Source organism: Vidua macroura, chromosome 16 (genome assembly GCF_024509145.1).
Source record: "Vidua macroura isolate BioBank_ID:100142 chromosome 16, ASM2450914v1, whole genome shotgun sequence".
Taxonomy (NCBI): Eukaryota; Metazoa; Chordata; class Aves; order Passeriformes; family Viduidae; genus Vidua; species Vidua macroura.
Window position 1 is genome coordinate 6,996,528 of NC_071586.1, and position 16,180 is coordinate 7,012,707.

Here is a 16,180-nt window from a genome sequence, read left to right on the forward strand (position 1 = left end):
AGAAACATCTCCTACTTGAGACACTACAAATACTCTAAGAAATATGTCCCTCTAGCAACATCTGTACTATAAACAACAAGCCAATAGGCAGGAGCAAATGGCATTGAATGTGGTACAGAGTAAAGACAAATGTACTGATGGCCATCTGTAGAGCATGTTTGAATAAATTGAGTATTTATTGAAAATCAAGGGTTAGGCTGTGTAAAAAGTTCAGCATAATCTCAAATTTTATCGAGCCTTGTTTTGTGTTTTCATCAAATAGTAATATGAACACAGCTTGTGAAAGGTGATGTGTTTATATTTTGTCACTGTAAAATAATCAAACCCCCAGACTGTCAGTTGGCACCAAAACAAGTCCTTTATCTCTGTTATACTCCAGCTGTAATTTCTTAATTGCACAAATACATGGTCAAAAAGTGCTGCACTTGTTTTGCAATATTTGTGTTTGGTGTGTGATTGTGTTTGATATCAAAGGTAAGTTTGTGGCACATACAGCCTACAAACTTTTACAATTGTTAAAGTTCACAGAAAAAAGGTATTATATGAAATTTACAGTGCTTATTAGTAATTTTTAATTTTTTTCAGTTTTACTCACTTGATTACTATACTACTTTATGGAGTTTTCAATATTTGGCCAAATATTAAAATTTCTGATGTCATCAGTGTAGAACAGACTGTAATGAGGAAAGGGTGGGTGATTAGTATAGGACTGCCTTCACAAGGCAAAGTGTAACACTACATATTTAAATAAAACAGCTTCATCTTTAAAAGGAGCTTGTGCATACAGCTCATAGCTCATTCTCCTGAAAAAATGCATTCAGATGTTCTAGAAGCTGAGCAGAAAATCTCACAACCCAACACATCTTGAAAACCTTGGAAGAATTTGGGAAAGTCATGTATTAAAGTGCATTACAAGAGGCTTGTAGTGAGAGGACAAAGGGGAATGGATTCAAACTGAAAGAAAGTAGGTCTGGACTGGGGATTAGGAGGAAGTTCTTTACTGTGAGGGTGCTGAGATACTGGAGTGAGTCACCCAGAGAAGTGGTGGCTGCCCCATCCCCAGCAGTGTCCAAGGCCAGGTTCAACGGGGCTTGGAGCAACCTGGGATAGTGGAAGGTGTCCTTGCCCGGGGCAGGGAACAAGATGAACTTCAAGGTCCATTGCAACCCAGGCCATTCTATGAGTAAATGGTGTTATATAAAAAAAATGGAAATCCAAACCTAAACTTCAAGGGTTCTGCAAGTCTCTGTTCTTACAGATTTTGGCTCTGATTTTAAAGACAAACCATAATTCTTTTGGGGTTTGTTTAAGTGCAGATTCCTTCTTACTCCTTTTTTTGTGAGAAAGGTACTTAGAACTTAGGCCAAATGTATCAGACTCATAAAAGTCAGAATGATATTTTCATTTTAAGTAGTAACCATGGACAAATGAACACAGATTTCCTTTTTTATTTGAGACACTTAGCAAAAATGCTGAAATATCAAACATTTCCTCAGTAGCTACAATATTGCCACTATGTACAAAATATTTGATAAATGTAGTACACATATAAAAATACAGTATGCATTACATATATACAGTACAATGTGCAAAACATATGGCATTCAAACATATGGAATTGATTTTAGGGGTGCAAACAGCAAATACAAAGGCATCATGGTTCTAGAAAGGCAATACATAAACTGACGCCCTGATTGCCATAATTTGCATTTAGTAAAGTAGTGCTTAAATGAAGAGGGCCCCAGAGACAGGTGTTTATCTTCTTCTTTTCACAAAATGAGATGCTAAGACATAATTATGACTATGAAAATAAGAAGAGAAACACCTACTAGGGTTAGCGTTATTTCTACTGCAAGCAGTACTGTGAAGAAAATCCTATCTGGAAAAAAAGCCTGTGCTATTAGTTACTACAAATTTCTCAAACAACAAAAACAAATCTGTACTGTTAAACATCAAAAACAGCTCTGAAAATATCTACATCCTTAATTTTAAAAAAGTTTTTGGGGACTTAATTTCCTAGGTTTTAAAATACAAAGTGCCTCCTTTGGCAATATAAATGGCAATGCTTTGGTTCCTATTTAAATTTTTATATTATTATAATTTATTTTAGGCTGTCTTTTGAATATCTGAGCTGTATAATTTTATAAAAATAGTGTGATTATATAGTTAATAACCATTCCCTGCTTTTTTTTGAGAATTTGCTCTCATAGCTAGAATGGCTTTTTTTGGCTAGATTTCTACAAATACATTTATGCACTTTTAACTTAAAAACACTTTATATTCAGTATTGGACACTACAGAATGATGTAGGTGTCTCTTTTTTGCACTTTATTCCTAGCAAACTGGTATAAAAGGAGTATTTGAGATTATTTCAGGTTTTAATGGATGCTCTTTATTGGCCATGTGTATACTATATGTAACTCAATTCCACAATCTCACATGAAATACCTTCTGGTGTATGGTCTAGAAGTCACTGAAAGGTGATTTCATAGACCACAATACAAAGAGTTTCAACAGAACATTTACTAGAGATAAGTGGAAGATTTTTTTCCAGTTTTGACAGTTTGCTTTAAGTTTATAATACACTTAAGATGCCATCCAAATAATAATTGTTTACATTGGTGAACTTTCCTGTGTGTTGATTACATAATGCCCTTCCAGTTCAATGTATCCTGTAACTGCAGTTTCTCTGCCTTGAAAATAATTCAGCAGCTTGTGCTTGTGTTCTGATTACAGTGCCTACACTTTTGAGGCACCTGAATGTTTAAGATTATGTAACAGAAAAGTTTAATATTGACACTTCTGTTTGGATCACCATCTTCTCTGAACGTGACTCTTGTTGGTGAATTTAGAAATATCTGGGAAATAAATGTCAGTATTAAGTAGTAATCATTTCTAAAAGCTGTGGCCTCAGCTTTTTAAAATTCTGATTCTGCAGGTCTGCAAGCCCACATTGCTGGATTACACTTTAAATTTCTGTAGAAAACAACTGCCATAAATTAATTTTATTGTCAGAGAGAGTATGACAATGCTCTTTTAACTACTTCTAATGTTAAACAAATTTTGCCTGTACACTTCCTTGCTGTAACTGATGCTGAATGGCACTGAAAGTGTGCAGCAAATTCCATTTCTTTACTGAACACAGGATGTGACTCCTCTGGAGTAACATCAGCCTAGTAAAACATTGTCTGAGCTCTCTCTGTCTAGATGTGTAAACAACCAACTTTTGATTTTCATACTGATTAAAAGGTATTCTTAATTACTTTGAAGGACCTACTAACACCACATTTGATAGGATGCATTCTGTTAGTATACTGCAGCCATTAAATGGCAAAATTTAGTGCCAGTGCATTCCTTTGCAACTGTTCTCTTAATGAGAAAGATTCAGTTCTGTGCAGTCAAACTGCACAGTCATGATTAAATTTCTAAGATGTATTTGTGCTACAAAAATTTTCATGTAAAACATGCACACACAAAAGTCTAAGCAAAACCTATTTCTGCCATAAACAGGCATATACAACTATGGCAAACATAGCACATTTCAGAACAAAGTCTAAAGCAAACCATTTTATATAAGGTTTAATACACAATTCTGAAATGTACAGAAATCACACATTCCCTACACTAGAATATTTGTACTTCTGAAACTAAAATGATCCCTTAATTTTTATTTTTTTTTTCAAATAGACGTTCAGAGCAGAAAGCTATACCGTACTGATAACAAGACATCTCAACTGTTTAGGTGTATTTCTGCACAAAGATTCCTATGGATTAATTAACATTCTACACTGCCAGTAAGGGTAATTTTGTAGCAAGATGACTTTGCCAGTTTCAAGCTGTATTTACATGCACATCAAAAATGACAGTACAGTTGCTCTAGGTTAATTTGTCCTCTAAAAATTATTTTACTTGCCTCTCATTTAATCAGGAGGCAGGGTCAAAAAGGGATAACTCTAACCACACATATATTGTATGATGTCTGGTGTATCACACATAATAAACTGACAGTACTGCAGAACACTAAATTTCATTCAGAGTTGTTCCTATCAGACCAAGAGTCCTTAATTCTTATTCTCGTAACAGCTGAGGGCACTTCGTATCTCAGAGTATCAGCTCCCAAGATAGGATGATGAACAGGAATGCAAAAAGTTGAATGTTAAGTGTTCACTGTTATTGAAAAGTCCTATACCATCAAAGCTTAAGGCAGACAGTCCACATGTAATATTGTACTCAAGTATTGTAGGCACAGCAAGAAAGAATAAGGAATTATGTCTTTCAACTGTGTGTAGTGAAAATCTCCAAAGATTGTTTTCTTGTACTTAATTTCATATTACAGTAATTCTTGGCCAGTAAAACCAGTGAAGATACATAATGATTTAAAGTGCTGTAATTGATATGATGCAAACATATGGTATCAGTTCAAACCCTGAATCAATGATGTAATACATTATTTTATCTGAAGCCAATGGAATTCTGTCATATCAGTAAACCAGACTGCATTATATCTGGAGATGCAAATTTTCAGTTAATTCCATAACATTTTCTGACAAAAGTATTTGTTTGATGTTAACATGATTGTGTTTTGGTTTTCTTTTTGAAAAATGTGATAAGGTTGCTAAATGGATAACAGCTACTTACTGTTTTCAGTATTTCTTTGATACATATCATTATTCCAAGAAGTAGGCAAAAGCTTCGGGGCATTTTTTCATTCAGTCCCACAGAACTTTATTTTTGAAGCTTGTTGGTGAGGAAAGAACCATGCAATGAGATCAGTTTTCAGAACAGAAAACATACAATATTTCCCCATTTCAGGAAACAGGGAGTGTTTCCTTTTATCTTAATTTAGGAATTCCCTAATAGGAAATTCCAATTTTGTGTTTGATTATCAGCCTCCATCATCTATGGCAATATTTAACAGCTATTACCTGAGAGACAACCATAGAATGTCAAAGTATATTAGTTCTACTTTAATTTTTTGTTTGTTTTTCTAACTGCTTTCAAAATAGACTCTGAAAACAACTACTAAGGGCTTTAAAAAAATATTCACGTGCTGTGCTGTGAGGTAAGAGCTTAATTTTTGCTGTTCTCTGTTTCAGATATGCAATACGCCTTCTTATAACGAACAATACATTCTGATCCTGGTGTTTAGGATTCACACTGAGCAGCTGTTGGTTTCCCTGATGTTATGTAGTGGCAGACAAAGCTGTTCAACAGACAAAGTGTTCTTTAAGAAATTATGGTTGTCCTGTCAGCACTGTCGCCTGCAACTTGATCTCGTCCTACAAACATCTTTTATTGAGGGCATTGGGACTCTTCTTGCATAGATGCTTGCAGGATTGTAGTATACAATACTATTAATTAAACTTTTCTACTTCCTCAAGCTTTTCTAATATGCTGAGATACTGGATTCAATGATCTAACAAATATCCTCAAACACAAAGCAAAATAGGATATTTACTTCCATTATAATAATCTCTTGTTTGAAGACCACTGTGTTCCCCTCTGTTCACAAAAATAAGCTATATAAAGTTAAAAGAGTATACAAATAACTGTCTGATATACACATTAAAACCTACCTATTAAATCCAGAGCATTGCTATAGAAAATTCAGTGTTCTCAATATTACCTGGCATTAGCTACAGTGGATTTCTTGCAGTTACACTTAATATCCCTTTGGATGCAGTTAATTTCCTCCCTCATGATTAAAGAATGGGGGAAGTGTTTTAAAATCCACAAAAGCAAAATATAAAAACAATTTGAACAAATTAAGAGACTAGATACATGAAATTTCACTGAACCAGCCAGTGCTTCTACTTGCCTTTGCCCTCACAATTAGTTCTGAACCTGGCTCAGGCTTTCCACAGGAACAATGAAGTGCAGTGATACCTCCCCTCTCCCAGACATTTGTTCACTGGGTCAATACAGAGAACTGACATCTCACTCTAAGTTTAGTCATGTTGTGTTGTTCATTTAAGCATTACAAAGTCAGAGACGTAACTTCTTTCTTAAATATCTGTGATACATTTACCTTGGGGTACTTTTAATCACGAAGTACAATCATCCTTTTTTGACTTGTGAAATACAGCTTTCAGAGGGCCCTGATCTGCATTACTGATAGGTGCATAAAGTGATTCACTGTTGTAAACTTGAAAATCAATAAGGAATTAGCTTCAAGCATTTGTTCTTCCAAAAATTACTGTCTTAGTTTATGTTAACTGCAATTAGAATGGTGTAATAATGGACCTCTGCTGTAAAGAGACTTGCAGGTTGTGTTCTCATTGGCTATAGCTTAATCCCAGTGCAACTGTAGATCTTGTGGATCTAGAAAGTCAGTGGAAAACACACTCGGGGCAGCAGAACTGAGAGGGGTGAGTCCAGATGAGGAGCTAGGCATTGTAATGTCCAGCCATTCCATATTGTCCAAATTTGTATCAGGAAGGTCAAGAGACAGACAAGAATTATTAGTAGTAAACTGTGGGTCAGATGTTTCCATGGGTGAATGAGAGTGATCTAATATGCTGGAGTGATTAAGCAGATCATTCTGGAGGTCTTCAATTAAAGAAAATGACTCTCTGTCCTCATTACTGCTTGTCAGTTGAGGAATTTCATTACCTGATGGTAAAGTTCCATCCAAGAGGGCTTCAAGTTGGTTTTCCAAACTTATAGACAAGCTGGTTGTTGCTTCTAAGGACACAGGAGGAGGGGCCATTTGGATCTGCGGAGGTGGACGGGATATCACTGTGTTCACTGGCATTGTAGTGATGTTGGCTGTTACTGGTCTCATTTTAGATATGGGAGATGGTTCTTCTTTTATTGGAAGGGAAATCTCTGTAATAAAAAAAACCCACTGTTGAATTCAAACAGATAATGACATAACATCCTCATACTTACAACTTCCAGCCCACTTTGGGATGCATCCACAGTGAATTAAGTGCAGTAACAGTCACTTTGCTGCTCCACTCATTCACATACATCAGACTCTGGCATGGCCTCCATGAACAATAGAGTATTTTTTTTAAGTCCCAGAGTTCTGCTTTCAGTGATAGCTCAGCCAATTAGTATGAGTGTTGATGATAAAAGGAATGTATCTCTAGATGTTACTTTAATCTCCTTCATGTTTGTAGTAATTTTCATTAACTGGAATAATTATGGAACCAACACATTTCCTTGTATAGAGAAGAAGTACCCAAACCATCAGTTTCATCCCTGCTTAGTACTGTCCACATTGGTTAATTAAGAGTCCACGAGATGAAATTATGTGATTAAGAAGCATTTATTCCCAATTCTAGAATCTAAAACTACACTTACATATAAGACAGTGGAAGTAACAATAATAGGAAATAAAGCATAAGTTCCAATTTATTCTTATATGTGAATGAAACCTCAAAACAAGACAGACAAATATGCAAATAAATCCTCTAGCACAAGTGATGTTCCTAGCAGAAAAAATATACCTGACAATATATTTTGTGCTGGTTTTCCAAGCAAAAACCCACATCCTTCTCATTCTCCTGAAGTACATTAGTAAACGAAACACTTTTCAGTGCAGAGCTTACTTACAACAGCCCTGAATGCTTTACTTTGTTTTTTTTTCATAAAGATGATTTAATTTAGCTTGAGTTGTTGAGTACTCAAGTTACTTATTTCAGTCTACTCAGATTTTCTGCAGGTGACCTTGTAATTTGCTTTGAAAAAGAAAAAAATACTCTGATGTTTAGAATATGGCTAAAGTCTTCCAGTAGCCTAGAACCCATCCCTCTGCCCTGGCATTCACTCCTGTCAAGATCCTTACATGACAGCAGCTACAAACCATTTCATTAATTGAATTGCTTGGCACCACAACATGTCCCAGTACTGTAATGGTTTCTTAGTCTACTAAGCCTATGGCTGAAAGCTTCCTTCTTTTATTGCTGAGCTACTCTGTTTATTACTTTAGTTATATCAGTGCCTTTCTGACAGTTCTCTTATTTTAACTGACATAAAGTTGTTATTCATTAATGTCTCCATGTAGTTCATGCACACTTTTCCCAATAATGCATCTTTGATGTTTATAGTTGATAACACATAGTTATATTTAATGAAATTCTACTATCAACATGCTTTAACTCTTACCTTATTCTCTTCTTTGTATAATTTCAATAAATATGTTATGGACTTGCTGAACTTTTCCGATTTTGATAAAGTATGTCTGTGCTAACCTAAGGTGTTATTTTAATCAATTGAATGATTATTGTAAAGGTCTGCCTCAGCTAATTTGCAAGCATTGAAGTTCCACAGCAGGTTCACTGTATGTGTTTTGGTAAATGTTTTCTTTAATAAGGAACTAAGCAAACTTTCAGAAAATTAACTTCATTCAGGCTAGATAGATTCTAACTCCTGTTCCTAACAGAATTCTCATTTGATTATAGCAGCGAGTTTTTATTACCAGGTTTTAAATCTTTACATCACACAGCTGTCAATGAGCTTACCTCCACTCTTGATGAGAATATCAAAAAGATCATCCATCTGCTGACTGTGTGCACTGGAAATCTGTAGTGCAGGAGAACAGGGTTATTCTCTTTCGTGTGGTATTTTTTCCTATGCTCATTGTTCCTAGTTCCTATCAACAGTATGTAAGTACTAACCTATAATAAAGACGAAAATCCTTAATATGAAATTGTCTACCTAGAAAACAGGTACTTTGGAGAAACATTTGCAATCTCTGTAGCTGTTTCAGTACAAAGGAATAGGGAAAAAGCATGACAAAGACTTCATGAAGGCAACCTAGGAGAGAGGTGCAGGAAGCTAGGGATCAGGAGAGTTACTGGCCCCATTTTGTACCAGGGCAATAATAACAGCAGCACTTTGGGGTTGCAAACCCTGCTCTACCGTCTCTCAGAGATAGCCTGTGAATGTCCATCATGTAAGATACATTTCATTAGGTGTCTTTGGGGTTTTTTCCCAATTTGTAGATTTATGTTGTTTTATTTTTTAAAGGACGGGGTATGCTTTTAGGAATTGCTCATCTTTGTTTTAACCAGCCATTCCCTAAATAACTGAACCTTAAGCAAAAGGTAAGAAAACCCCCCACAAACCCACTCATTCAGAAAGTCTAGAAAAAGTGGAGACTTTCATGAAGGTCTGAAGAAGTGTTTTAAACCATTGCTTATATTCCAAGGATGGGAAGTGATTTGTCATCAGGAGATCTAGTGGGGAACCCCTGACTGACTGGTAGTGATAGAGTGACCTAAGACAACCTGTGTGCCCTCACTGTGGGGATGCCCCACACATGCCAAGGACACAGGAAAGGGCATTAGACACCCATAGCTGTGCCTGAGATCTGCCACCACAAAAATCCAACCAACACAAGGGGCTACAAGGTTTTATCTTTTGGGATAGTTCTGAAATACACAAAATTAGGAATACTCATTAGTTTTGTTTACAGATTTCCTCCAATACAAAGGAACTTTTACCCTTATCAAGGTTAAACACTATACAGGATTGTTCACCAAGATCACTTAGTACAAACTCTTTTCAAGCAAGCACCTATGCTCATGTTTGCCTGTGTGTATAAACACATATTCTCCTCAAGTTTACTCACTTTGGAAAATATAAACATATTTCCTCTCTTAAGTGTGGGGTTTGGGTATCCTACATTCTCAGAACGAGTCATCTGGAGGCTAGTTACTGTTAATAGCAGCAGCAGCATTATCCCAATTAGATGTATCACCAACAGGGAACTGTAAGACTTATTTACATATATGCTACTTTAATAAAAGAATAATGAAACAGGGGTCCAGTGGTTAAACACAGTTATGAAACTAGTGACAGGGTATCTTAGAAAATCTTTACAGCAACCAAAAAATTCAAAACCTAAAACAAGCAATGATTTTGGTAATTGTAGAGAAAAGTTTTGTTTAACAGACTAGAGAAAACAAGTACCTCACGGTGTGATGGCTGAATATTGCGTGTCTGTTTTATGGCCTCTTCGTAACGAGGAGGATCTTTTGTCTTGGACACTGTGTTGTTGAAGAGGGGCTGCTGAACAATGTAAGGCTGGGCTTGAGATGGAGACCCAGGCTGCATGAAATGACAAAATAATGACTAAATAATGTGATTTAGTGAATTCAGGATGTATCAAGCTCTACAGATTATTTTATTTTGTCACATCAATCTATGTATTAGCGTAATCAGAGGGATAAAATAAGTTTCTTTCTCCCTCTCTAACACATATGCACTTATAAGCATTATTAAAATCTACAAAACATTCTTCCTTGAGTGAACGGCCATATGTAAACAGTCACATGTTATATAGGAATAATAATATAAACCTGAACTTTATGGAAGACTGTTGGGATATCCTTACCTTGTTGGGAGCAGCAGGTCCATTCTGCACAGAAGGGACCTGATTACCACCAGGGAGAATGTTAGCGTTTGATGTTTTATTAATAAAAGATTGTGAAGGTGTTGAAACTGGTGCAGTCTGATAGGAAAATACTGCATTTGATGTGGCAGGTGGAAAAACCTGAAAAGGATTAACAGATCAGTCTCAGATTGTGAGTTTTTTATTTAAAAAAAAAGGGTAATATTGGATAAATTACATTAATGCAATGTAAGACCTTTTTTTATAAAATATTTGTTTGCTTAAATTCCCTATTAAGTGAATGTTATTTATACTGATTTTTCGTTGCAGTGGAATAACTTCTAAATTCAGAACAGTTAGTTCTGAAAGAAACTTTGTGCTCTGACATACTTTCATTCTTCACTCATTACTAAAAACATTTTCCTGCAATTTTCCAGGAAGCATGAAGAAAGTGTATGGAACAGTTCAATAGCATATACATGATTTCCCCATCTAGTGGACAGTCAATAACATGAGCTTATTTCTGACCTGATACAAACTGTACATATATCCGCATTTGCCCTCTCCTGCTGGTTTTAAGACAGAATGGTCTGTCTGTGCCATATAATTTTAAATTTTTTTTTTTTTTTGAAAGTAACTACAGGTATCTATAAGGATTGAGGGAGATGCAGAAGATAAAACTCATGAACACGGGCATAAATTATAAATTTGGTTACTGGTGTATGAAAGTTTTTATTTCTTCAACTGGTAGACCACAAACTCATTGCAAGTGATTCCCAGCAGTATCCTTGTTTCTCATACTTTTGAGTTAAAGGGAAATGAAGAGAAGCTATGAATGCAAGTAAGGCTGTTTTAAGTTCAGTATCACTCCCAAATACCTTTATAACAAAGGTGACAAATCTTATGTCATGGATGGAGAGAGGTAGATCTAATGCTGAATGCATGAGGGGTGTCTTGATCTGTTGTATCACATCAATTTTTTCATTTTGATGTAAAATCCAGTGCAGTAGCAGGCTGCAAACTCTGCTGGGAACTGTGGTTTTTATGACAACTGATCTGAATAGTGGGGAGGACTGGAGGGCACAGATCGTGGTTGTGTCTACAGACATTTCAAGAAACTTGGAGGCAGCAATGGCAGCAAGCTGCCAGTCTCTGGTACAAGTACCTGCCTCAGGATGACTGGAAAATTTCTCTATAGGACCTGTTGCATTAACAAGGTGATATTAGCCCCTCACCAAATCCCAGAGAACCTGCATGAAATCTGCTTTTTGGATGTATGCCAGTTTTGACTTCTGGAGGATAGATAACCTCAATGTCCATGAAATTAAATAGACTGAACAAGCAGTCTGAAGAGTATTGATGCTCCTTTAGCTGTGTCCCCCTTTATTACCCAGCTCTCTAGAGAATGGCAAAGCACAATCATGCATCTTCTAAGGTAAGTTCTTATCTGCAACAATAGCCCAAGCAGAGGCAGATACAGTTACACTGCTCAGGTACAATTCCCAAGTCACAGCAGAACATGGGGTTCATGATGCACTTTTGTAAACTGAAATAAGAACTCCAAAGGCTGAGATATAACAGTTACATAATATACTGTAAAAATGACCCTCTTCATCTTGGAATTTGAGTTGTTTCTGAATTATCTGTCCCTAGGGGCAGGCTGAAAAACCTTGCTGTCCACTGATAAGGATGCAATAAATGTCCAAAACTAATCTCCACGTTCCTAATAATAGAGGTCAGTCTAGAAGAGGCTCAGAGGAGGAGAAAACCTCTCTTGTGATGACTGGTGCTGATGGGTTGATATCAGTTCCCATATGAACGTGACTGGATTGGCAGTCAAAATTGTACATCCAGTGCTGAGGAACATGTGTTGGAATGGGACATTACAGAGCTGATTGGTTTTGGTAGAGAGGAAAAGAAGGATCTCTCTGAATCATATCCTACCATCCTTAGGAGGGGGTATGGTAGGGTTTTGACTCACTGGAATTACCATCCTCAAGATCTGAGTCCATAGCTTTCTTCATAAAGAGGGATGAAATCAACAAGGAAAGTCAGAAAACCAGAATTAACTTCTATAAAAGAATAAATCTTTGAAGTCATAAGTAAAAGCTTTCTCTTAAGAACTGCCTATGAGAATCTCCCATTCAGAGCCAGTGGCAAGTAAGAGAAACTGACTGGAATATACCTGGTACACACCACTCGTGCCAAGTGTGAGGAAGGATGTCCTAAGTGTACCACTAAGATAAAAAGTCTTTAGACAATGTATTTATCTGCAACTGAAAAATAAAGTCCTGCACAGACTAAAATTTTGGAAAAAAGTCTTATAAGCCCATTGTATCACACAGAAAAACATGGTACAGATGTTAGGTGACTTGATCATTTGTATTTAACACAGATGACACATAAAAGATTCTAAAAGCACTGCCTAGAACTAGATTATACAACTATTTATCTTAATGTTTATTGCTATCCACAAACCTTTCTGATTTGTTGGGTCTGACCAAGTGCGTGCTGCGTGATGGTATTTTGTTTTGATTGTGGAGCATGCATCTGAGGTGCTGTCTGCACCAGGCCAGAGGAAGAGATAGGAGCAGGTATTTGTGATGGGGTCTGTATTCCAGGTTGTGATTGAGCCTAAAGGATGAAGATAAAATATTTGCATTATTTATATCTCACAGTAAGTTACATCATGTAAAAATCTATTACACACCTTATGCAGAATAGCAGTGGCACGTATTCTGGGAGGGATGAGTGAGAGCTGTACAGGAAACAAAACTGGTACTGTGTTTGGAACTGGGGAATTCCCAGCTAAAAGGTGATGTTTATTTTGCCAACAGAGTTTAAGACAAAGACAAACTGGGGAGACCCAGCAGAAATGCTAAAAATAACAGCGGACAGAGAGAGCAGAAATCAGTAAGAAAGGACTATAAGAACTAGCTTGAGTAATCAGAAGACAAAACTGATGATGCAAGGAAAAGGTTGCTTTTAAGACCATGGTAATTTTTAATGGCCAGTGAAAGGCAAGAAGTGTGTCCAACCTCATGAAAAACAATTTTAAGTGATAGTGGAAAACTTTCTGGAGTATAGGTTAAGTAAAATACCAGGACAAGCTGCTTAAGATTGTTACAGATTCTAGCAGGATTTTAGAACAATTCAGGTGGAGATCTGGGTGTATAGCTCCTAGGAATAGTTCTTGTGCTGCAGACTGGGGCCCATCCTCACCAGAATTTTCCACCCCTCATAAAGGTTGCTGGATGTGCTGCTGCACAGGCTTGCAGCAAGCCTGGGCCCACAGCACGCACAACAGCCAGGGAGACACTGCAGCTGGAAGAATACTTTCCTGCCATGATGGGTGGCAGGGGATCTTCCAACAATGCCACTGGGAAGTGCATTACTGCTTAATTCTACCTCAGACCAACAGGTTTCACTGATTCAGCTTGGTCAGATTACTCCTATACCTCTGTACTTATAGCCTGTCTTGGTTTATGCTGTATTTATTCACTATCTATAATCAGCCTAGAAATAATGTTTGCATAACCATGGTTTATTTTTCTAAGTCCACAGGAGAGTTCTACAGCCTGGTATTCACATTTTTAAATATATCAAAACACCACCACACAAGGTAGTTCACATATGTTTTGCAAAAAGAGCTATCTCAAAATAAAGTACTGAGACTGTAGCTCTCTATTACAATTTGCAGTTAACAAAATGATGGTATATGCTACTTTAAATCAAATTGTGCATGGAGGCAGTACATGGTAAGGCAATTGCTTTTCAGGAAAGAGTATCTAGGAACAAAAGTTAAAAAGAAACAAATGTTAGAAGCAGGTATTACAAGATTGGCTCAAGCTTTTCTACTGTTTCCCTTAAGCAGAAACAGGCTAAGCCTGATTTTTAAAGTCATCTTATAAGCAGCATATTTACCTGTTTACACTGAGTTATGAAATACTGCCATGCAGGTTACATCATAAAAAAATAGAAACACCCTTACCTGCAACTTGATATTTCCGACTGGTAACTGCACTGCAGTAGCAGTATTCGGTCCCTGGATAGACAGTGGGAGGAGCAGCTGGGCAGTTCCTTGGGTAGTTAATAAAGCTTGAGGCTGGGCAACAACTGCAGTTTGTGGCTGTCTCTGTGGACTAACATAAAACTGAGAAATGGCATTCTGAGGTTCAGCTTTGGCCACAGGTATCTCCTGCTTGATAACAACTGCCTTTTTGGCAACTGGATTCTGGCCAGCGGTGTACACTGACTGTCCTAAGGAGTGGCTGGCTACAGGTACAGATTGACTTGTACTTGAACAGTCAGCAGGAGCAGTTTCATCTTTGACAGCAGCACCCAACTGCTTCTGTTCCAAAGCAGCTGAGTTACTGAAAGTCTGAGACTGTTGCTGTTGTCCCCTTTTTTCAACTTCAAGTTGCATTTTCAATACTTCCACAAGTTTTTGCTCTTGTTCCAGTTTTCTTTTGAGCTCTTCAATCTGTTTTTCTTTTTCTTGAAGCTTGCGGTCCTTTTCTGCTACATCAAACTCCATGGTTGAGATGCTTCCACTGCTGCGATTCTGATTATCCTCATTTGTACTTGCTCTCAGTGGTGAAGTATTTAGGAACTGGGATGGTGACATCATGGTCATTTCTGGGAAGGTGTCTGCCATACTCGTATCATCTGTGCTTAGACTCGACTGTTCAGAGGGAGAGGGAGATATAGGCAGGGGAGAGCTGCTGTTTTCAGTATTTACTGTTTTGCTGCCAGGTCCAGTAGATGTTTTTTCTGGAGGGAAGCTGGATATCGTATTAGCCACTGGTTTATTTACTGTTGCAACAGGAAATGCCACAGTCACTTCCCCAGTGTTACCTGTGGCGCCACTAGAAGTGGTCACTGTCACAGAGGTACTTGTAGCAACCCCATTGTTGTTAAGATCTTGATAGGTTTTCAGACGCTCAATAAGATCTGTTTTTGTTCCAGACACTGGTAATCCCCTCAGTTTCAACTCCATTTTAAGCTCTGCTACCTGAAATAAATAAATCAAAACACTATAATAAAAAAGGAAAATATTAAAACTTACTGATATACATTCTTATTACATCTTAATAATGAAAAGTATTTTCATTAGCATATTTGCTAGTTATTACGCCTCTGGGTTCTGACAGCATGCATTATCTATGAACACATTTCCATGACCTCCTACTTCAGTATTTAAGTGGCCAAAATCTTAGCAGTGTTCAGTTGTACAGTGAATAGTAGCAAACTGGTGATGTTTTTTCATAAATATTCAACATGGAAAAATGCACCTACAGCTCCAGTTCTGAGTTAAAAACCTCTGAAGCAAACCAGCAGACAATGGCAGCAGTGCAGATAAAAGCAGTGAACAGCAGCATGCTGAGCCCCTTTGTTACACCACCAGATCTGTTTCTGAGAAACTTTATCATGTCAGCTGATGATTAAATAGACCCATCAAACACAAAAGGCTCTCTTGCTAATTAGCAACCAAACAGTGACCCTAGGTGCCATCTGTGATTCCTTTATAAAAACAGTATAAGCAGTCAAAGTTACTTTCTGACAGAAAAACATTCTCAGTTTTTTCCAATAAACTTACAGACAAAGTAAAGTGCAGATGTGCTGAGTGTAAATGGATTCCATGGTTCAAAATATCAGTTAAAGAAAAGCAGAGAAATGGCTTCACAAAGAATGGCTTCTGTTTATCATAAACATGCACCACAGCTAATTGCCGAGTTAGGGCTCCCTGCATTATTACAGCTACTTCTAATAGAACAAAAGTTAGTGACCTCAGTAGTATTTCAGTACTCAGCCAGCCTAGAATTTAAGTTGGAGGTA

At 37.1% G+C, this 16,180-nt stretch overlaps 1 protein-coding gene and 1 long non-coding RNA gene across 7 annotated transcripts in view; one reads left to right on the forward strand and one right to left on the reverse strand.

The window, feature by feature from the left end:
• Nucleotides 1-16,180, forward strand: part of LOC128815259 (uncharacterized) — a 33,605-nt gene that overhangs the window by 2,844 nt on the left and 14,581 nt on the right. Inside the window, exon 4 of one of the 3 annotated variants that reach the window (XR_008439596.1) lies at nt 5,097-5,164. The exons of the other annotated variants lie outside the window; for them this stretch is intronic. This is a non-coding gene — a long non-coding RNA (uncharacterized LOC128815259). Of the gene's footprint in view, nt 1-5,096; nt 5,165-16,180 lie in introns of those variants that run through there. 3 annotated transcript variants of the gene reach the window in all.
• MRTFB (myocardin related transcription factor B) overlaps nt 1,429-16,180 on the reverse strand; it is a 68,779-nt gene continuing 54,027 nt past the window's right edge. For all 4 annotated transcript variants that reach the window (XM_053991799.1, XM_053991801.1, XM_053991800.1 and 1 more), the window contains 6 exons: nt 14,334-15,356; nt 12,821-12,976; nt 10,346-10,504; nt 9,922-10,059; nt 8,469-8,529; nt 1,429-6,828 (listed from right to left, as the gene is read on the reverse strand). In XM_053991799.1, the coding sequence (XP_053847774.1) occupies nt 6,290-6,828; nt 8,469-8,529; nt 9,922-10,059; nt 10,346-10,504; nt 12,821-12,976; nt 14,334-15,356 (2,076 nt within the window). In that variant the 3' untranslated portion in view covers nt 1,429-6,289. The remainder of the gene's footprint in view (nt 6,829-8,468; nt 8,530-9,921; nt 10,060-10,345; nt 10,505-12,820; nt 12,977-14,333; nt 15,357-16,180) is intronic.